Raw genomic sequence first — 22,128 nt, 5'->3', positions numbered from 1 at the left:
GTCCCCTGGGACAGCTTTGCAATGCTCACACAACACTTGGATCCCACAGCTCTGTTTCTATAGTATCAGTGACAGAGGCTCGCGGGGCAGAGATTAGATTACCGTGGCTGCTTACACGTTTCCTCCCGCGGCCCAGCCTTGCCCTTGTGCATCTTGAGAGTTAACAACATCCGCTGAGTGACTAAATGATGCATGAAGGCAGAGAATTTGTGAATCAATAAACAGGAGACGGTCAAAGCTGGGAATACAGGTAACAGCTCCAAGAGTTTATAGAGGGGGGCAAAAAAAAGAGTGGACTGAGAACCTCAGTACACATCCCAAAGGTGGGGAGAGGAGCGAGGAGGCGAGAACTCGGACAGGAGGAGAAGGCGGCAGAGATCCTGTGGGTTCACAAGGCAGAGAGGGGAGTCAGGCAATGGCTGTGCTTGGCCAAGGGCTATGGAGGTTGAGATAGGGGGTGAATTTGTCAGTGACCTGGAAAACAGCAGGCCTAGCTTCGCAAGGGGGAATACTGGCAGAACACGGCACTTGGACAGGGTGTGCTCTGTTGACAAATGGAGTAAAGGAACAAGGAAAGCTTCCTTGGAAAGAGCCCCAAGCAATCCACAGACATAGGGGAAGCAGGAGGGTGCCCAGGGATAGAGCTATGGATGGCGGTGGTTTAGCCAAAGCTGATAGGATGGCCTGGAAGACAGCTGGGAGACTCCCCATTGGGGCCTCTGGTCTCAACGACAAGCAGCAGGCTTCTCTTCCTCTTTGCATGTCACGTGTGCAGAGTTAGCTCGTGTGACTTTCCCTGCCTGGCCCAGCCCCATGTCTACTGCCTGTAGGTAGGAGACAGCTGCCAGTCTCTTTGGGGTTCCCGTGAAATGACTGGACCATTTCCTAAGGGCAGACACATTTTGGGAGCCATCTTCCAAAGGAATTCCATGTATTTGGTAACCGAGTGGAGAAAAGCCAGAGGCCAAGCAAGAAGGGTCCTTCTGCTCCTCCATTCTGGACCCTTGCTGTCATGCCAAAGCCGGGACCAAGGCTAACCTGGGCATCTCTACTCTCCGTGGCATGGAGAGCTATGACCACAGTGAGTTACTGTACCTGCGACTTTGCTGCTTCTCCTTGGACCTTGGTGCAGGGGCTTAGCCTGAGGTGTGAAGTCTCGTGGTTTTTCTGCTTTTGAGACTCTAGGCACTTGTGCCTCTGCCGGATGTTGCCCTTCTGGATGGAGGAGTCTGGGGGGACCCTGTAGGAAAGCCATGAGGACAGATGAGAATACACTGGCTTTTTGTTGGTTTGTTTTGACATTAGTGCTGCTAACTGCTAGACAGATTAGGGGTGTATTTTGAGAGGGCACAGCCATCTCCCCTAGAGTAGTCACAAAGGTTGGCACTGCTCAGAGGAGGGAAGGACGCTGTTAATGTGCTGCAGCAAGGGACCCTCAGTAGCCACACAGCAGATTGATCTCTAGGATGGAGTCTATGTCACCCATCCTCGGCTCTGAGCATGGCCTAGGGTACCACCCCCAGCAATGGAGAGATTCTGCTATCGGCTAAGCCCAGTCTCTTAGGCTACTAAGTTCAATGTAATTCTCTGGCTTTAGGATAAGCAGGGCTGATCGGTCTGCTCAGTCTTCCATAGACTTAAAGATTCTCCCCCAGTCGGCCATTGGTCATGTCTGTCCCAGACCAAGCCGGACAAGGGCCTCTTTTTGTAGCTAGCTATGGTTCCAGCTGATAGGCATACCTGAGTTCTGGGTAGACATTCTCCAGGTACCACTTGAAGGTCTGGCAGTGCAAATTCTTCCTCAGGTTCAGCCTGTTCTCAATGCTGGGATGATGAGGTTGGAGGGTGGGACACGGAGACAAAACACAGCCGTCAGAGGCAATAATCTACAACAATTCCCCACCACCACCAGTGGACACTGAGGAAATGAACCAAGTAGAGATTTCTCTAGTTCCAGACAGACCTATGAAAGCACCTAGCTTGGTCTCTTGATGATGTAGAAACGACACCAAAGACTTGTGCTTTTCTTTGAAAAATGGAATTGCGGGTATTTTCCCATCTCCATTAAAAGCCAAGCTGCAAGAACACTGAGCGTGTTGTGAATAATTCACTGCTGGGACTCCGGGGCTACTCTTACAGTCCCTCTGTGGTTGGAATACCCTTCCCCATGGCCCCAGCCTCAGAGCATCCTCTTCTCTGGATGGTGTTGGGGGTCTCATCACACAGTTGTTCATCTGGTAGTCACTGAGCATCTCCACATGACAGGCATTGCACTCAGTGTGGGACATGACAGCTTCGGAATAGCAGTACAAGATAGTGATTCATGTACCACAGTCGACGGGGCCCTGAAGACAGGGCATAAAGACACCTTGGAGGTACCCTCTTGCTTGATGGGTCCATAATACTCAAGAGAACAGTGGCTACTGATGCTGGTATGTGGAAGGAAGCATAGCCATCTAGAGAAGCCAAAGGGTGGGTGAGGCAGGGGTCCTGCTCTAGGTGGCCTTAAAACAGAAGGAGAAAGTGAGTCCACAGAGATCCACATGAGGCACTGCTCAAGAGTGTCGACTCTATCTCAAGGGCACTGGGGTGGACTTGGTGGGCCCTGGGCAGGGTATGACACGGAGCTGCTTTAGGAAAATCTTACCACTGCTTCTGGAATGGGCCAGTTGGAGCAGAAGTGGGGGCAGAGGACAGGTAGAAGGTGACTGCACAATCCCAGTGCCATTATACTTTTAGTGAATTGGGTGGGAATGGACATGGTCTATCCTCTACTTCTTTTCACCTCCACCCCACCTGAGCTCTAGTCAACCCTTGTCCTCTATGGGTAGTCAATAGAGGTAGCCTTGCCTCCTGCCCCGCCCCCTTCCTCCCACCCCTTTTTCTCTCCAAGACTTCCCCCCAAACCACTTTTCCTCCTCTTCCTCCCAACCTCCCTCCTCCTTGTGCTGGGACTCAAACCCAGGGCCTCATGCACACTAGCCAACTGCTCTACCATTGAGCTTCACCCCCAGCCTCAAAACTTCCTAAAGCTCATGGCACACTTCCTCACCAGACCTCTCAGCTCCTCCGGGACAAAGACGGCATGCTATGCCTGATGCTCTGTGTTCAGAAAGAGCCTGGCTTCTCGGGGTTTGAATGAAGCATCAGTCTCAGGACATGATGATGATTCAAACAAGTCAAGGAAGAGGAGCCGGGGTGATACCCAGACTTGTGACTTGGCACATATGGTGTAAGGAACATAAGGTGTTTGTGGTGCTGGGTGGGGACTATGGGATGAGGGACAGATTCAGGAACAAACTTAAGGAGTTTAGCTTAGAACTTGTTCCACTGGAGGTGTCTGGGAGACGTGCAGGGAGAAGTGGCCATTTGATACTTGGGCATAAGAAACTGCAGCCCCGAGGAAAGGTTACTGTTAGAAACAGAGCTGTCAATAGATGTGGCAATATCACCCAGGGGTGGGAAGAAGAAACTAAGCATGGAGTTAGGATGGAAGAGGTAGGATCCAGGAACAACAGAAGAGAAGACTGGAAATTTACAAGCCAGGGGCATGCCAGAAGGGAGGGGGTTGGACTACGCCTAGTGGGAACAGCCACAGGGCCTGGGGAAGGCAGCACAAGTGGGCCGCTTCATCATGATGCTTGGTCCTGGGCAGGCAGAAGACAGGCGTAGAGGTGATGAGCAGTGCCGCCTTAAAGTAGGCTTGATGGTGTATTATCTTTCACCCCCTCCCTTTTGAGTCAAGAAGTAGATGTAAACATGGAAGGGAATGATACAGGAGAGGTAAACTGAGGTTGTGAAGAGAGGAGTTGCCTGGACATGGGCATGTGCCCCCCGTCTGCAATGCTGGACACTCTACACATTTGAAAGCCAAGAAAACCAATCCTCTGGAGAATGAGCTCAGGCAGCAGGAGCTCTGAGGCTCCACAGGTAATTCCACTGTCAGGTTAGTTTGGGAACCACTCTGTGGAAACTTCTTCCTCGAATTAGGATCCTCCGCCAGCAGCACAGCGTCACGTGGGAGCTTATTAGAAACACAGACCTCAGGAATCAGATTCCGTGTTTTAACACGCTCCCTGGGAGATCTGTGTGCTCATTAAAGTTTGAGGGGGCCCTGCACCAGCCGGTTGGAGATGAATGCAGACTGTGGGAATATGATAAATGTTGATTTATGAATGAATGCAGGCATGAATGGTGCATCCAGAGGAGGGCCGGCTTACTGATACGGGAAGCACACCTGTCCACAGAGGCAAAAGAGAGCGAGAAGGATGGTACTGTTGTGGCTAGGCTAATGGGTCGATTTGTCTTGGGAAATCAATATTGTCTATTTCATCCATAAAATAGATGTCATCCGTGCAAGAGGAAGGAGGCGGTGGCCTCGGGGGTGGAAGAGAGTGAAGAAGGGTTCATAAAAGCAGTGGGTTTGAGCTGGTTAGGAAAGAGCAGGGCCAGGAGAGGTCATGTGACCTAGGACTGCCCAGCAGCCTGTGCACAGGGGAAGAAGAGATAGATATAAAAGCACCGTGTGTGTGTGTGTGTGTGTGTGTATGTGTGTGTGTGTGTGTGTGTGTGTAGGGGAAGGTGTTACTAGGTGGACAACAGCAGAAGATTGGAGGACCAAACTTTCCGAGGTCCATCTTTAATTAAGAGTGGAAGGAATCCCACGTGCAGAGGAAGTGGAAGAAGTGAGGTTGATGAGACGTGGTCAGTGGACCCAGAGTTGTGACGTGGACAAGATGCGCTGCCTCAGGAGAGGTGGAGTGAGCAGGCTGGAGGGTGGGCCCGGACTGTGATGTCAGAGGTGCAGATCACTTTGCCTGGCTCCCATCTAATGCTCTGGTGCGGGGATGAACTCAAAAGGCCATCTGCTCAATGACCTTATTGAATGAGTGAGTGGAGCCAGCAGGACGAAATGTCATGGTTGCCCTGCCCCCCTCCCCAAGGAACACAAAGGATAACTAAGGGGAATTGCAGTTTCTTCCTTACTTCAGCCAGCTTGAGGCTGGGAAGTGCAAGGTCACATGGTTTGGGAAGCAGTGTGTTGTAAACCTTCAGGAGTGATCTGTCCTCTCCTCTGCATAAACCTCAGTCTCCTTACCATCAAACAGGGCTAGGTAACTGCCTCTCTCAGAGCTTAGGGAAGATTAAAGAGACTCTGCATGGAGTGTTACCTAGAGTTTAATAAACATTCCTTCTTCCCCGCTCATCCTTACCCACGAAGCTTGACTATTGCTAAAGAAGATATGTGAGCATACATTCCCCCTCTACGGAAGGAGTGGAGCTTAAGCTTGGAGGAACAAAGAAGCAGAGGAAGGAATTCCAAGCTGGAGGGACCAGTAACCCATGCTACCTTTCTGCAAACAACTATCCATCTACCAGGCAGTTCCCTCTCTTGGAGTGGTCATCTAGGCACAGGGTCACAGGAGAGCTGGCAAAAGCCCTGCACACCCAGAACAGGGTAGAGCATAGAGGGATCTGAAATCAGAGTGGTCACTCTAGGCCTGGAGGAGGCTTCAGAGACAGCTAAAGTGATGATGGGCCATGAGCTGAGGTCCTTCTCGCTTCTCTGCCCTCCTCAGCCAGTGCACACTTACTTCCCAAAGGGTCTCTCCAGGGCGAAAGGCCGGGCTGCATAGTAGTACTGTTTGTATTCGTCCATCCATACTTCAGCTGTCCGCTTGGTGTTCCTAGGGAGATAAAGGAGTCTCAAGAGGGGGCTCGTCTGGGAATTATCTGTGGACACGCCCAATTGAAATACACACGCGAGGGCAAAGTTGGCAGCAGCCACCAGGACAGAGGTGTTCATATCACTGTTTCTAGAACACGGAGCACAAGCAAGGGTGCCCCATCTCCAAAGGCACCCCAAAACACAGGACTTTGGTAGTACCAACAACCTTTCCTCAAAAGGTACAGATGGGGGCGGGGAATCACACCAGACGCTGAACTTTGGTGACTCTCAGGAAAGCAGAAAAGGGCCAGGAGAAGTAGGTGTATCCATTTGTTGCCTGTCACTCTGAAGACAAAGGTAGGGCTTGTGAGAACCAGCTAACCTCTGGGTCTGCTTGGTTAGTGAGCTCTTGCTCCGAGGTCCTCCAGTTTCCCACAGGGGACATGTGGAGGTCTCAGCTCCTCAAGAGTAAGGTCAGTGCACACACAGCCTAAGCAATGATCACATGCAAGGAATTAGCAGTCAGGCCATCTCTTTCAACACTTTGCCAGTATGATAGGCTTTTCATCAGACATCTGCTTGTGTCTGACCCTAAAGGTAACCATAGAAGAAGGACAGGCAGAGGAAGAGGGAATGATTGTCATCATTCAACAGTCAGGGGGTCCCAGGAAGATCCCTGAAGGATCAGAAAATAATGAGGGCTGGTGGTCTGGGCAGCTGACACACTTAAGAGAAAGTGAACTTGGGTCTAACTAAAACTAGCTTGGTCCTCCAGGTTCTTAGGTCTACTTGAGAGCACAGACATTTGATAGAGGAGCATGGCAAACCCTTCTGAGCTGGGATCCGAAAGGAGACGTAAGCACAGGCAACTGCATTTGGGGGCACTGGAAGGAGTTAAGATCACCTGGCTAGCCCCTGCAAGTGGCTTCACTATCTGCAAGCTAGAAGCTTCTTTACAAACACTGTGCCTCTTTTCTCTAACCAGAATGGCCCACCTCTGGCCTGCAAGGATGCTTACTGGCCAAAGCTCATCCTCAAATAGGATAACCATCTGAAGTTCCAGGGTCCTGCTTCCCAGGCCAGCCCCCATCCAGTGGTAGTCTCTGGCTCCTGCACAGTCATGTCACCTGACTACCTCTATAGTCACAAAACCTGAAATCAGAGGTGGCTCAGCCTTGGTTTCCCTGATGCTCCCTAGCCTGCTGCCTCCCCCCCCCCATCCTCTCCTTCCCTACTCTGCTTCGCAAGATGCAGAATTTGAACACTGTTCAAACCCATGCCTCCCGAGCCAGGTGTGTCAGGATATGATACACACCTATTCACGTGTGCGACAAATCCTGAATGAACACCATTAATAAATAAGTCAAAATCAAAGGATGTGAAGCCCCTTCCCCAACATGAATGAACCAAACAGCAGAAAAGAAAAAAAAAAAGAAAGGGGATTAGGTGGATGAGTGAAGTAACTGGATGTCAAGAGACAAGAGGACCAAAGGATGGACCAAAAGTTAGAGAAACATATTTTTAAGACAATCAGGGGCCAGAGAGACCAGTTCGGCAGTTACGTGGGCACTGCTCCTTCCTGCAGAGGACTCAAATTTGATCGGTTCTTAGCAACCACATTAGGTGGTGTACAACTGCTTGTAACTTCGGCTCTCTTCTGGCCACTAAAGGCAGCTGCATTCACAAGTGCACCGCCCCCCCCCCCCCCCCGCATATACATACAGTTCTTTTTAAGTCCTAAGGAAAAAGACAAGTGTGAATATTTTAACAAGAGAAAACTAACAAGGAGAAATATTGAGAAGGAGATATATGAAGGAGAGAGAGAGAGAGAGAGAGAGAGAGAGAGAGAGAGAGAGAGAGAGAGAGAGAGAGAGAGGGGCAAGGGGTCACTGACTTCGGTATCTATGTGAGGTGTTGATGGAGGTGAGAAGCCTTGCAGCTGGGTTATCAGGAATGCCCCTCTGGATTCTTCTAGTCTCCCAAGAGGTCCTGGAGCAGGCACAATGCTCTATATACTCTTTGGCTTCCCATTTCTTGCTTCTTCCCAGGAATCATTCCCGGAGTGACCCAGTTGTTTCCCCTCCCCTTCCCCAATACCTATAGGCAAAGCCCTGCAGGATGGATCTAATCAGGCACTTTAATTACTGAGGTTCCAGGGAATGAAGTGGGTATGGGTGGGCTTGGTGGGGCTTCTCAAGTCTTGGCGATACCCTAAGGAATCCTTGGCTCTAATGCAGAGTCCACGTTGCAGACCTGCAACTCATGTATCATCCAGGGAACTCAGACCACCCTGCAGAGCTCAGACTCTGTTGCAAACCCTTGGCCTCCATTGCCTTGCTATACTGTCCATACACATTGGGCCAGGGCATGCACTTACTTTATGTATGTGTTGGCGTTTCCATCAGGGAAAACATATGGATGCTTTTTCCTGAAGACGTGCCCCACCCGGCTGCAGGGGATGATCTCCAGGCTGCCTCCACACATCCATACTCGGAAGGAGATTTCTGAAAGACATTCACATTTCTCCTATTACTTGCCAATCTTTCAATACTGGGCTTGAAATACTGGGTCTGGGGCTTCACCGGCATCTAAGAACAAATCCTACAGTTAGGCTGTGTGTTCCAATGCTTGGGAGCACATCTAGGTTTAAGTCCCGACACCATGAAGACTGGACCTGGAACAGCTCAATAGACGGCATGGAGATGGGGGAGACCCTAGTGGGATGTGTTGGGAGATAATAAAAGGCTTGCTTTGGGATATGATACAGGGACAAAGCTTCCCGTGTGGGAAATCAGTCACACTCACCCTCTATGGTCACAAATGCCCAGAACAAAGATGGAGGACAAGACTGGCAAGGCAGCTAAGCCACTAAAGGTACTTGCTACCAAGCCTGAAGACCCGAGTTAAGTCTACAGAACCAACATGACGGAAGGAAAGAATGGATTCCCACACGTTGTCTTCTGACCTCCACAGGAACACTGTGGCACACATACAATGCACCTTCCCAGTGAAATAAATGGAGGAGGGGGAGGGAGGGAGGGAGGGAGGGAGGAGGAAGGGATTCATTTGAGAATAAAAAAAAAATAATATTCTAAGTTAGGGACCAGATATCTGTTGGGAGTAGACTCAGGATGAGGTAGGAAACACCACATCAAAGACGCAGCAGAAGGCACCTGGACCGACCATACCAAGCCTGCCACTCTCCCACTGGGTAAACATGAGCCAACTGAGTCTAGGTCAGGAAGACAGGGTCTGAGCAATAATCAGAGCTACTGAGGATGCTCCCCAGGGCAGGGTTTCACACGTACATCTACCTCTTCCTGTTTGCTGCTGAGTGGTGGTGGGTGGGATGGAGTTAGAGAAGGCTGTGGCTGGTGTGATTTTTCTGTTGGAGCTACTCAGAGCAGGCTCCAGGCCAGATTTTTGCCCCGACTTCAGCCCCAGGGAATCAGGGAGATGGTAGTAGCAGCAGTAGGAAACAGCAGGGGAATACTTTATCACTGCCATTGTTTGAAACTGCCTGTGTGTGGTTGACAGTGAAAAGCATCTTCAGACAGTTGTATAGCTGCTTTAAAATTCTCCGTACACAATGCACCCCTTCCTGAGTCCACCCAAACTCCCTCTCCCACCCCACACCCTACTGGGCACATCAGTGGTAGAAGGGGGAGAAAGAGCAATTTCTAATGTGTGGGGCTTCCCGCCTGGCCCATGCCTCTGCGCTGATGTTCAAGTGTGGGGACAGGCTCGGTAAGGGAAAAAAAAATACCCAAGACTGGCTGCCTCTGTGATGCAGTCCTAGTCCAGGGACAGAGAATATGGATGTAGGTATCCCAGGGCCTTTTCATCATGTATGAGCGAGCGTACCTCCAGCAGTGTGGGTCTCACCTTTCAGCCTCCCCAGGTTATCTTACATGGCCTCTCTTTTCTGCTTTCCTCCTGACTCCTGCAGTGTCTCCAGCCTACCAGCTCTCACAGCAGGCACCTACCCTGGGATTCCCCCTCCCCCTTCCCTGCTCTCACATGTTCTCAGCAACCTTTCTTGCCCCCTTCTGCCTCCTCCTAAAACAAAGGCTCCCCTGTGGCAGGTAGGACTTCCTTTACACCACGCCTTCTCTGCCATTTCAGTACCTGAGGCTCTGCCTGCCTCTCCCAGCCAGGCTGCACCCAGAAAAAAAAACAGATAGAGGACACAGGAAGAACTTGGCTTTGTCTTTCAAGCCTGTGGTGACCTAGTAGATGCATCCTTGGGAAAGAGGGCTTCAGCTTGCCGAGGCTTGATCTTGATCTCCTTGTGAGTTAAACCAAGACCATCAAAATCCTCCACAGAACTGCTGCCAGCATCGGATGAAAGAGACTTCTGAGAACGGCTGTGAACTGAGTACCATCAGAGGCTCAGCGGCGTCGATTGTGAGACACCCTTGGGAAGGCAATCTCTTGAAAACTCAGACGCTAATGACATCGCCCACCTGGGTGTGCATCTTCCCAGGCCACTTCCTGCTTCTTCCTCATTCTGCCAACACTACAGGAGACCCTGGAGCTTATTAACTTAATACCCGAGATTGTGTGTCTCCTCAAAGGTCCCAGATATAGCGAATTGGCATTCAGCCAGGTCACTGTCTGAGCCTGGTGTTTGTGAGCCACTACGTGAGGTGTGACTCTCGGAACCCACACCTTGATCAGACACTACAACAGGGGTCTCAGAGGTCAGATGTGGAATCCCGTCCATTCCATGTGTGACCGAGTCTTCTTTTTGGTGTGCACGCTTATCAGCTCTTCTCCAGGTACCCCAAGAAGGGTCTGCTCCACTTTCTGAAAAGGAAATCCCTATAAAGCCCCAGCACATGAGATGATGGCCTGGCTTACTAGATATAAGCTACACACTTTGTGCCAGCTTCTCTCTAAACAGATGCATGTGTTTCAGCTAGTCTCTTCTTTTCCATGTATTCAAATGAGACATATGTCCCACCATAGTTGAAAAGCAAATTCTTGCAACCTCAATTCCACAATTCTCCCTACCCTATAAGCTACCTTTTCTCCTGCAGTCCCCCTGCCCAGCCTTTTGTTTCAGAGTTGACTAACCCTTACTGTGGGAGTTGGAATGTAATTGGCCTCCATAATCTCACAGTGGCACTATTAGGAGGTATGGCTTTGTTGGAGTGGGTGTGGCCCTGTTAGAGGAAGTGTATCATGGGGGTGGGGAGCAGGCTTTGACATTTCCTAGGCTCAGGATACTGTCCAGTGTGACAGTCAACTTCCCTGTTGCCTGTAAGATGTAGAACTCTCAGCTATTTCTCCAGCACCATGTCTACATGCATACCACCATGCTCGCTGCCATGACGATAATGGACTGAACCTCTGAACTGTAAGTGAGCCACCCCAATTAGGAGTTTTCATAAGAGTTGCCATGGTCATGGTGTCTCTGCACAGCAATGGAAACCCTAACTAAGACACCTGCCCTCCACCAGTCATGTACAGTCTCGCATCTTCAACAGTCCCATCCCCTGGCCCTTCGTCCCCTTCCTTCTCATTCCTCAGTGACACTGTCCCTTGATGTCTATCCAACACTGAGTGCTTCATTGTCTGACTCCAGGGCCCACTCGGTGACACTAAGGACTCAACCTCCATGCCAGCATCCCCATCTCTACTTCAGGATACAGTGCTCAACTTCAGGGATCGCTGACACTTCATGAGCGATGCATGAGTCACCGTGCTCCCTCTTCTACCTCTCTCTCATCATCCCATAGTCCCTGTCTTCTTCTTTCCTCCTCCTCCTCCTCCTCCCCTTCTCCTCCTCCTCCAAGCCCATCTTCCCCCATCTCAATTTCCCATGTGTTGTGTTAGTGCCAAATCTCAAACTATCACAACTCTTCAGACCTTAGCCATGGAAGACAATGGTCCCTTCCCGTACTTCTAAGGGCCAGGCAGTTTCTTATCCATCTTCATAATGGTCCCACTCAGTGCTTATTGATGATCTTATTTTCTAATGCTGCTCTGCTAGGACAACTGGCAGCAGGACACTAGGAACTAATAGACTTTTCCCGACTCCAAACTCCGAGTTGTTATCTGGGCAGCCCTCTTCCTCAGAGCTGAGCACTTGCTACCAGCCAGTCCACCTGCAGATACAGTTTCGGACTTTAAGGCACCCAAGAAGTAGGACAAGCAGCAAACACATAATCATCCATCCCATTTCTGCCTCATCAAGTCACACATCCAACCCTACCAAACTTAGCTCTCCTTCAGGCCAGCTGCTCCATCCAGAGGAGTCTTGGCCTGGGATGAGTTAGGTTTCTCAAATCTCAAGTCCAGATGGTTGTAATTGGGGTTTTGAGAGATACGTGACCTGCCATGGGTCCCTGTATCGTCGTTTGAGTCAAGAGGCCATCCATGGGGCACACTGTGGAGTTTTCAGGTTGGTGTAATGACTTCTAAGTATTATTCTGCAGAATCCTTAAAATCCAGGATGCACAAAGAGCCTGACTTTATCTGTACCATGACTTCAGAAGGATGAGTAACCTCTCATGCTCACACAACCAGGTCCGCTTGGTTGGCAGTTTTATGAATGCCTTCAGGAATGTCTGCCCATCCTGCGTGAGCCCACAGGGGGCTTGGACAAATGCCTGAACCACAGAGGCTGAGGTGTGAAGCCTTGCTCTCCAGGTTTGCACTCACACAGTGCTATCATGTCTTCAGTGAGGCTGGGAGGAGCCAGAGTCTTCATATGGAGAGAATGCATGGGTTCATGTTCAGTCAGCCCCTGCATCATCTCCCTGGTGATGGATGTCATACAGACCCAGATCTACTCTGCATTCCAGGCAGGGAGATGTGTAATTACTCCATCCTCACTGGGGGTACTGTGATGGGATCTTATTTCTTTTAACTTCAGATTAATATTTGAGAGCAAATTGCCCTCATGCCCTGCATTCCCTTCTCTTGTCTTCCAGCTCCTCATCAACCCATCAACTATTTTTACCATAGAACCCTCACCTTTCATTAGAATCAACACCCATCTGATGAGCCTGTAAGTGGTGGGTAGGAATTCAGGGGACATCGAGTAACCCTTTTCCCAGGAAGCACACCATCCCTGGTCAAAGTTCTGGCTTCATTTTGTAGCCTGATTTCTAACAAAGGCAAAGGGCATTGAACTCAGGTCCACAGACTCTGGGACAAGTGCTTTGCCCCCTGAGCCATCTCTCTGCTGCCTAAGATAGCTCTCTGATTTTAGAGATCCTGTGATATTAGATTGGACACATTTGTAAAATCCCCTAACTTCAGGTCATTGATTAGTGACCTCATCACATTATCTAAAAATCTTGTGTCACATCCTAACAGGTTCCAGGTATTTGGGGGGATGGATATCTTTGGGGGGGCTGCTCACCCTACCTTAGAGATCACTGTTTCTACCTTCAAGCCCTAGAAACAGGCTCAGTGAGATGAAATAACTTTCTCAAGGGTACTTACTGATAACTATGGGCTTCAAACTTACTCCTGGCTGATCTCACGGTCTGGGTTCTTCCTGTACCACACACATCCCCTGAGCTTGGAATAGCCTGGCATCCTAGTCTCCATTCTGAGGATGGTGGGTGGTGGCAAGTCTCTTTCGGGCTCTACCTCATCTCGCTTTTCAGCACTGTCCTTGGTACCTGCTGTGCTTTGGAACCCCCCCCCCCATTCTAAATTCAGGGATCCCATATTCTCCCCGCATATGTGCCAGAGCTTCCTGTTTTTGGAACTACGAGCTCCCAACCCCCACCCTGCTGCACATACACTTTGTGACTAGCAACAGATTCCTTTTTCCCTCTAGAGACCAAAAGCTAAAAGTGAGATGTCGCTCAGCTCAGAGTAAGCAGATATATTACATGTATCCTGTGTTATGTAAATTGGAGTTTAAGTATCCAATTTTAATGCAAATCAACCTCTGAGGGAAAAAAAAAATCTAAAAGCCACATTTCCCTAAAGCCTGCTCATATCCTAAACTGTGGATATAATTATCAAAAGTGCTCAGCTCATTTTAGAAACACTTGGTGGAAATGAAGTGCCAGGGTCAGCAGGTGGGGAGGTTAACCAAGACACAGCATGGCTTTTCCAAGGCCCTGCAGCCCATCCATCTGCAGCCTCTTCTGAAGCGGAGATGGGGCTGGGTGAGGGTAGGAGCAGGCTCAGTCACAGTCACCCTGGCCAAAGAGCCCATGTAACTTTGGAGCTGTAAACCCAAGTCCACATTACATAGGTAAACATATCTAGAGCACACAGAGGGTCTATTTTCTGGAAAGGATGGACACATCAGCCTGCTGCTATTGTTCACATAATCAAAGAGACCCCTCAAACATGGCCCCACTGTGTTCAATGTAAACCACTCCAAGCAGTACCTCATGTATTGTATCGCCTGTCCTACATCCTTATCCCACATTCCACCAACTGTGGATTAGTATTTTATTGAAAATAGAAAACAACTGTGTGTGTTTTGAACATACATGTATAGCTGTTTTCCTCACTATCTTCCTCTAAATCACATAGTTTACAACTGTTTACATAGTATTTTACACGGTATTGCATATTATGGGTCATGGAGACGTGATTTAAGAAATACAAGTGCTTGCATATAGGTTCTATGCAAATTTTACTCCGTTTTATATAAGGGACTTGAGCATCTGTAGGTTTGAGCGTGGGGGAGACATCTGTGTCTGGATTGCCTTCCCACCCAGAAATCCCTTCCCATTCAGTCTCTCGCTTTTCACACATGCATTTTGTGAGCAGTTTCAACTCTTCTGGGCTTCGAGAACCAGAAATGAGATGAACTTTCTGCTCTTGCCTTAAGGGAGCCAGCATCAGGACAGGGACAGACAATGGGACAGATACAACATTCTTAGATGGTCAGCGCAATGGTGGTATAAAGAAACTCTGTGTGGAGGAAATGGGTTGGCAGAGTGGGTGGGTGGGGGAAGGGTGGGTAGTAAAGGAGAAGGCAGAGAGTGTGTCCCGGTAGTAGAAGAGGTCACCTGCCCTTGCCATCTGAGAGGGTTCACCGTGGGTGGATAAGGAGGCTCCATCCTTGTAGAGGACCTGAACAGTCTGAAAGATCAGGAGAGTGTACAGAGGTTGGGAGTGGGAGGAGAAGTCTGGTGAGCTTGGAAAGATAGACAAAGCCATGGGAGGGAGGCAGAGCTGTGGATGAAGACCTGGGAGGCTTGCCTCTCAGCGAGGGCACTTTGCTGGGAGCTGAAGAGTAGATTTGACAGCAATAAACATCGATGGAGAACCATTTGTCAAAGGGCTGGTCAGGATGGAGAGAAAAGGTAGGTGTGAGGGATACTGAAGCGGATCTTGAGGACTTGGTAACTTGGTGGTATGTGTATGGGGAGGTGAGAGTCCCCTGACAGAGCCTATAGACAGAATCCCTTTACTCTGAGAGGCAGCATCTTTCACCTTCTTTTATAGCCAAAGCACTGCTCACACCCTCCATCCAGACAGCCGATCATCAATCACGTGACCCCCACTTTAGCATTCTCACCTTCTCCTACTTTTAGGCCTGGTTATCTGCCCCTTGCAAATGTTACCCCTGGCCCCACTTTGTGTACACAATCATGTGATGTAGCCATTCTTGGAAAACGGTTCTTTGTTTTCTGGTATATAAAAGTTTAGAGAGAGAGAGAGAGAGAGAGAGAGAGAGAGAGAGAGAGAGAGAGAAGAAGAAGGAGGAGGAGGAGGAGGAGGAGGAGGAGGAGGAGGAAGAAGAAGAAGAAGAAGAAGAAGAAGAAGAAGAAGAAGAAGAAGAAGAAGAAGAAGAAGAAGAAGAAGAAAATAAAATAAAATAAAATAAAGGGGGAAAATTCCCGAAAAGTCTTTCAAAGTGCTGTGAGCCGGCTACAACATAATAGGATGTTGGGGTGCAGGGAAACAAAGTGGTTGCCGTCCGCGTTGGCTGTCTACAGTGCTTCTCCGTGGTCTCAAAAATCTTGTGATGGATTATAAAACATCTCTCCCACACCTCCCAGGGACCGTTTCCCAACTTCTCTATTCAAATCAGCCCGTGGTGATGCCAAACGCCGACTCAGAAGCCAGCTCGACGAGATTGCATCTTGATTTGAGCAGCTGTGTGTTACGTGCGTTAACATCGCTCTAAAGGAAGGGTGCCGGGTAAGTGGGACCAGAAGGTGCCATTCTGCCAGCGACAATGCTGCCCGCATCCAAATGAGACTGCTACATCCCAGAGCGATCATCCTCACCTTGTGCAGTTCAAGAGGACAGGATGGAGCCAAGCTGGAACTTGAAGGGTTTTCTAACAATGCCACACACAAAAAAAATTCTTGACTCAGAATACGCCGACCAGAGAAACAGTTTCTGAATCTTTACGAGCGGCATTGGGGCAGAGACCGAAAACCCAGCCATCCTATCGGATGGGCTGCAGGGAGCAGTTAATCTGCTGATGGGAAGGAGGGCTGGAACTTCTCACCAAGTGTGACAAGGTGAGTGGAGTGCTGTGTGCCTGGGGAACTTGCAAATAAATGGTTCTGTGTAGTAAGATACCCGGCTTCACCACGGCTGCTGTAGGCAAACTTAGCCTTGAACCCCCACACCAGCACATTCACAATCTCTGTTACATTCCATGGGACCATCGAGGACTGACTCCCCCAGGAGAAGAGTCGCCCTTGACTTGTGTGCTGGGGACTGGAGATTCCAGTTTTGTTCACTATGCTTCCAGTCTGACCCCTACCTTGGCAAGAGACCAATTTCCTGATAGATTTCTCCTCTATCCTGTCCAGGCTGGGAGAGCAGATGCTGCGGGTTAGCCCAAAGCCATAAATTTCTGAGAAATAATTCTCAGTGACTGAGGAAGAAAGCCGTAAAACACCCTGAGGGCAGGCACAGGAGACAGCAGTGGCAGTGGGTAATGCCAGGATGAGCCCATGGATCACTTTTCTGGCCTGTGTACTGCTCCCCAAGCCCGTGCCAGCACACCCCGCTCCCCCAACCCCTCAATGCCCACAGAGGAGAAGCACCCCTCACATAAAGACTCTCCCTCTCACACTTCTGTGACTGGCTTGCTCAACCAACAGTCGCACAACAGGCCCTAGGCACACTGAGGGATGGAGATATTCAAGGGCAAAGCAGACTGTATATACCAGACCCATTAGGTCTCACTTCCTAGGTAGAAACTCACATGCCCATGGGATGGATACTACCAATCTTACTTACCTCAAGATATGCATAGCACCTCCCAGAAGGAGAGCTGTTCATCAAAGCTACACTGTCCCACGGAGGGAAAGAGGATAACTTAGAGTTACTAGCTGGGTGAAATGGGACTCCTTATCTGAGATAGTCTTCCTATAGCTACAAATATCAGTCACTACTAAAGCCAGGGCAGGGCAGCTGGGTCTAGTAGCCAGCCACTCTGCACCCCCTTCTTTTCCCACTAAAAGGTAAGGGTAAATTACCTCATGGTTTTTTTGTGGTGATTAACCCACAACTCTGATGAGAAGGGATTGCTCTCTCACTCCTGTGCTACATTCGTTTCCTCCTCAGTCTTCTTCAACTCCAGATTGCCAAGTTCAGTGCTTCTGATTCCAGCCGGTATCTGGCCCCATGGACTTGGTATTCATTCTTAGTTCTCTTGGATTTCACATCTCACTTTCCCCCTCCAGAACCTGCTTGGGCATGTGTCCCTGGTCCTTGGTATCTACACTTGCCATGGTGAAATTCTCTTGCTATGACCACCTTCCTACAATCACTGTCTGGAACCCTGACTAGTCTTTTTCCAAACTCGGATTCACATTTCTAGATACCACCCTCCCCCCAACCAACAGATCCTGGTAACTGTTCAATTGATGTGGCAGCTAGGGACACAGAGTTCTCAGGCCACACTGAACAATAGCGATCGTGACACACAAGACAAAGACTTACCAAAGTTCTCTCCACCCCAGATGTCCATGTCGACATCATATTTACCCAGGTAATCAAACCAGGCTTTGTCGATCACGAAGAGCCCTCCAGCTATGATGGGAGTCCTGTGTGTTTGGAAAGAAGGTAAGGCGGGGGATCATTTAATGAGAAGGTACCCTCCAACTCTTTGCTTCGGGGAGTCCAGAACTCAAGGCAAATTTCTTCCCCTCTTCAGAAGAGCCAGTATATTTTTAAGCTATCTAAAACAAGGATCTGCCTCTGCCTGTAAACTCTCTGACCTTGCAGGCAGGAAACTTCACTTATCAACACCCTTCCAATGAGCTGCCACGTGCTCCTCCTCCCCCAGTGCTGCGCAGTGAGGCTCTTGGAACAAAGCTGGCCTCTGCTGAGCAGACAGAGAAGGGCTGTGAGCAGCGTGGCCATGTCCTGACCTCTGCCCACTTCCTTGACTTCAGTCTTCACCTTTATGTTGTATTTTGAATTCCTGCCCACCCACGCCACCCGCAAAATTAAAAGTGCTACTGAAATCCAATCCCCAGTATCTCCGAATGTGACCTTTTCTAGAGACAGAGTCTATAGCGAGGTAATCAAGCTAAAACAAGGTAATGAGGGTGGGCCTGGATCCAACATGACTGAGGTTCTTATACAAAGGGAAATTGGCATGCAAATGTGAATATCCCAAGACGACGTTGTGGAGACTAGAGAGAAGTTGGCAATCTGCACGTGGAGCCCAGAGACCTGGACACACCTATCGGGAGAAAGCAACTCTGCCAATACCTTGCCTGTCTCTAAACCATGGTGCATGCTTCTACCATTTAAACAATTTGGGTACTTGTTGCTGCAGCCATAGCAAACTAATACACCTGCTCCTTTGTTGGGGGGGGGGGCATCTCCTTTAGCCTAGCATGGCTCTTCATTGCTCAGAGAGATGCTAGAGACGCTGTTCAGAAAGAGCAAGCGTTCAAGAGGCAGGCAGGCAAGAGCAGCAGGAGCCACGCAGGTAATTCCGTAAGGATTAGGACACATATCAGCAAAATCGATGACTAGGGTTGTGAACACTCAGGGTCTTGGCCCTCACTTTAGCGTGCCCAGAGAGCAAAGGGGGTTTTGTCTCCATAGCAAACCTAGAGAGCAGGTCAGGAGCCCTCAGTTTGCCCTTGCTATGGCAATTTGCTGCTCCTGGAATGTTTGTCTAATTCTGGAAACACTTCCTCCCTGATAAGCAATGTCCATAAGAAGAAAACTTAAGAAGTTAGTACCTAAGAAGACGACTTTCTCTTGGGACAGACTGGAGAACCAAAACCTTGGACTCATAGGCCCTAGGAAGCATTGCTTCCCTCACCAGAGGCCCAAATGTGATGTTCTCGGACTCTTACATGTTAGCTGTCACGAGGCGTGCAGGGCATTTGCCCACCAACCCCACAGTTCCCCAGAGGTTTCTTGAGTACGAGCAGCAGGAAATATTAGATAGAAGGATTAAGATTGTGGAGATAAACAGATAGAAAATAAAGGATAGCCTCCAGAGGGCCTGGAACCTATTCCAACGAGGCCTGTCTCTGCCTCAGGGTATTTATAGAAATGCCAAGGGGTGGAGCAAAAGACACCCACCCCCCTCCACCCAGCACAGCCAAGTGCAGACCATCTCAGACACCTGCACTCATGCCCATGGTCCTAATCATCCTCTCTATGCGGAGCTGCTGGGTAAAGCCATGAGGAACCTGAAAACCGGCTCCCATAGAGGCATAAAAGCCATCATGGCCCATGTGAAGGTGAAGAGTATTGGTTACCATTCCTCAGCACCGGTCTCTAAAAGGTCCCATTCCCTTACCCAGAAATCTCCATAAGACAGAAACCTTCTAGAACAAGGGGAAAAGTGAGATTTCCTGCCCTCCAGGTTTTTGTTCCCACGTTTCCACTCTTTTTAAACACTCAGTACTGACCTTTCTGAACCATGGGACAGCAGGAAGGGTCAAGTAGACCTGAACCTGCCCACCCCCTACTGCAGCAGCCCTTTACACTCACCGGATGGGCTCAGTAGGGTCCAGGCGCAGAGCCTTCTGCTCTGGGGAGAGCTGCTCCCATTGGAAGTGCAGGCTCCAGTCAAACCCTGAAACACAGCATTGGCCCAGTTGACTTGGTTTCTCAGAGCACACCCGGAGCTTTCGTATCTCACTACTCCTTTTCCAGTTCCTGGGGAAACTGGTCCCTGGGAAGACAGGTCTCCCTTGGTCTGCTCAACATCAGGGCTATCAAAGTTCCTTCTAAATTCTCTTCTTTCATTCTAACCCATGGGGCCTGTCTGAAGCTTCCCGCTAGGTAAATAAACGAAGGGCAAAGGGTGAAAGCCAAGGCACATGGCACAAAGGTGACAGAATGGGCATTACGGGACAAAAGTCATAGGTCTGAGTCTTAGGAAGAAGTAAGCAGGGAGTTTTGGTGCAAACTGTCAGAATCATCTGGAAGTCAGTATTGGGTGGAAGTGAACTTGGCCCTAGGCTGAGAGCAGGGGAGTGTGTGTGTGGGTCTCTGGGAGAGGGTGATGCCAATATCAAGATTGCAGACCAAGTCATGCTCCACATAACCTGGGACTCCTAGCTTCCCTACACCCTCATGTCTAGGGGTGAGTCCCAGATGGAAACTAGAGCTCTGGGGCTGGGGTGTCTGGCTCATTTCCCCAGCATTTCCCTTCACTGTCCCAGGAGAACGGGCCAAGCTGAAGTGGATTTTATTGCAAGGGATAGACTCGGACATGTCAGACAACTCACCAGGAGGTCTTCATTTGCCCTACTTTGAGGTGGGGTGAAGAAGGAAGAGGAGGAAGAGGAGGAGGGAGGGGAAGAACATGAGGAGAAAGAGAAAGAAAAAGAGGAGAAGCAGGAGGAGGAAGAGGGGAGAAGCATTAGCTCGCTCACCCCCTCTGAGCTCTGAGGCAGACTCAATGTAATTGAAGGTGTCCAGGTTAATGATGTCAATCACAGGACATACTACCCTTGTGTAATCCTGCAAAACAAAAATCCACGTTCAGTTTACAGGGAACACCTGCTGTCTGGAAGTCAGCGAACTTGGAGACACTTATCAACTAGTGACCCTGGTCTATAGTCATAAGCAAAGCCAGGCATGCCCAAAGGGAACCTGGACTCCAAATTCCTTCATTTGAGGCCTAACTTCTTAGACAAGTTGATGAATAGCAGTTCCCTGCAGGCAGACACATACCTATATATCCAGTTCCGAATTCCCATCTGCTTATCAGCCCAATATGCCACTAGCTACTTCCATACACATATTCACTCATCTCTTCAATAGTGGCTTCACCATCTTCTACCAACATACCCCTTCCTTCAAGTTCTGATTTCTATTAACAGATCATCCCATATCCTTTTTCCCTAGCACTAAGTTATGATTTACCCTGTCCATCAACCAGATCAGGTTCTGGTTCTGATTCTTGAAAGGACTGTTCCGAATCTACACTAACTCTTGCTGAGAACCATAATGGACTCCTAAGCCCTTCCCCATCTTATTCATTCTGTTTTTTTGTTGGGGAATACTACCTTAAGGTGTGTTACTTTTATTTATGTTGCATTTGTTCATTTGTTTAACTCTGTGAAGCTGTGATATTTTGTCTAAAACACCTGACGGTCTAATAAAGAACTGAACAGCCAATAGCAAGGCAGGAGAAAGGATAGGCAGGGCTGGCAGGCAGAGAGAATAGATAGAAGGAGAAATTTGGGAGGAAAAAGAAGCAGCAGCCAGAGGAGGAGGAGGACCCTGGGGCCAGCTACCAGCTACACAGCAAGCCACGGAGTAAGAAACAAAGAAAGGTATACATAAATAGAAAAAGAAAAGCCCAGAGGCAAAAGGTATACAGGCTAATCTAAGTTAAGAAAATCTGGCTAAGCCTGGTCTACAGAGCTAGTCCAGGACAGGCTCCAAAGCTATAGAGAAACCCTGTCTCGAAAAACCAACCCCCCCCCAAAAACAAACAAACAAACAAAAAAAGCTGGCTAGCAACAAGTCAAGCTAAGGCCAGGCATTTATAAGTAATAATACGTTCTCTGTGTGTGATTTATTTGGGAGCTGGGTGGCAGGCCCCCCAAAAGAGTAAAAAACAACCAACAACAGTTTCCTTTCTTTCTGTTTATGGCTGCCCATGCCCTTTCTGCTGTGCAAATCTGGCCATGCTACTCAATTGTCCAATACTTTAATCACCTCTAACATAAGGAACATTTCTTAATACAGCATCTAGGGCCATTCAAACCTGCTTCCACATATGAGTGAGAACATGAGGTGTTGGTTTGGGCAGAACAGACATCACCGGAGGCTAGGGGAGTAGGGGAGGGAAGACATAGAAAAGATTGATAACAGGCACCAAAAATCAATTAAAGGAGGTGTAAGTCCCACAGTTCTCCAGCGCAGTAGAGAGAGATACAGCTTTTAATAATTTATTATATATTTCAAAATGTTAGGAGAGAAGATTTTGAATGTTCTCAACATAAAGAAATGATCGATGTTTGAGGTGACAGAAATGCTAATCACCCTCACTTGATCATTACTTGTTGTATACT

General features: G+C 49.1%; 1 protein-coding gene across 3 annotated transcripts in view; it reads right to left on the bottom strand.

Annotated features, from left to right (window-relative positions):
* The window catches only part of Galnt14 (polypeptide N-acetylgalactosaminyltransferase 14), a 219,142-nt gene that overhangs the window by 10,375 nt on the left and 186,639 nt on the right, over window positions 1-22,128 (bottom strand). For all 3 annotated transcript variants that reach the window (XM_059252892.1, XM_059252894.1, XM_059252893.1), the window contains exons 7-13: window positions 20,479-20,566; window positions 19,589-19,673; window positions 17,567-17,670; window positions 8,046-8,172; window positions 5,595-5,687; window positions 1,741-1,824; window positions 1,096-1,240 (exon numbers count right to left, since the gene is read on the bottom strand). In XM_059252892.1, the coding sequence (XP_059108875.1) occupies window positions 1,096-1,240; window positions 1,741-1,824; window positions 5,595-5,687; window positions 8,046-8,172; window positions 17,567-17,670; window positions 19,589-19,673; window positions 20,479-20,566 (726 nt within the window). The remainder of the gene's footprint in view (window positions 1-1,095; window positions 1,241-1,740; window positions 1,825-5,594; window positions 5,688-8,045; window positions 8,173-17,566; window positions 17,671-19,588; window positions 19,674-20,478; window positions 20,567-22,128) is intronic.

This window comes from Peromyscus eremicus, unplaced genomic scaffold (assembly GCF_949786415.1).
Source record: "Peromyscus eremicus unplaced genomic scaffold, PerEre_H2_v1 PerEre#2#unplaced_466, whole genome shotgun sequence".
Taxonomy (NCBI): domain Eukaryota; kingdom Metazoa; phylum Chordata; class Mammalia; order Rodentia; family Cricetidae; genus Peromyscus; species Peromyscus eremicus.
This window is presented reverse-complemented; position numbering and strand designations above follow the sequence as displayed.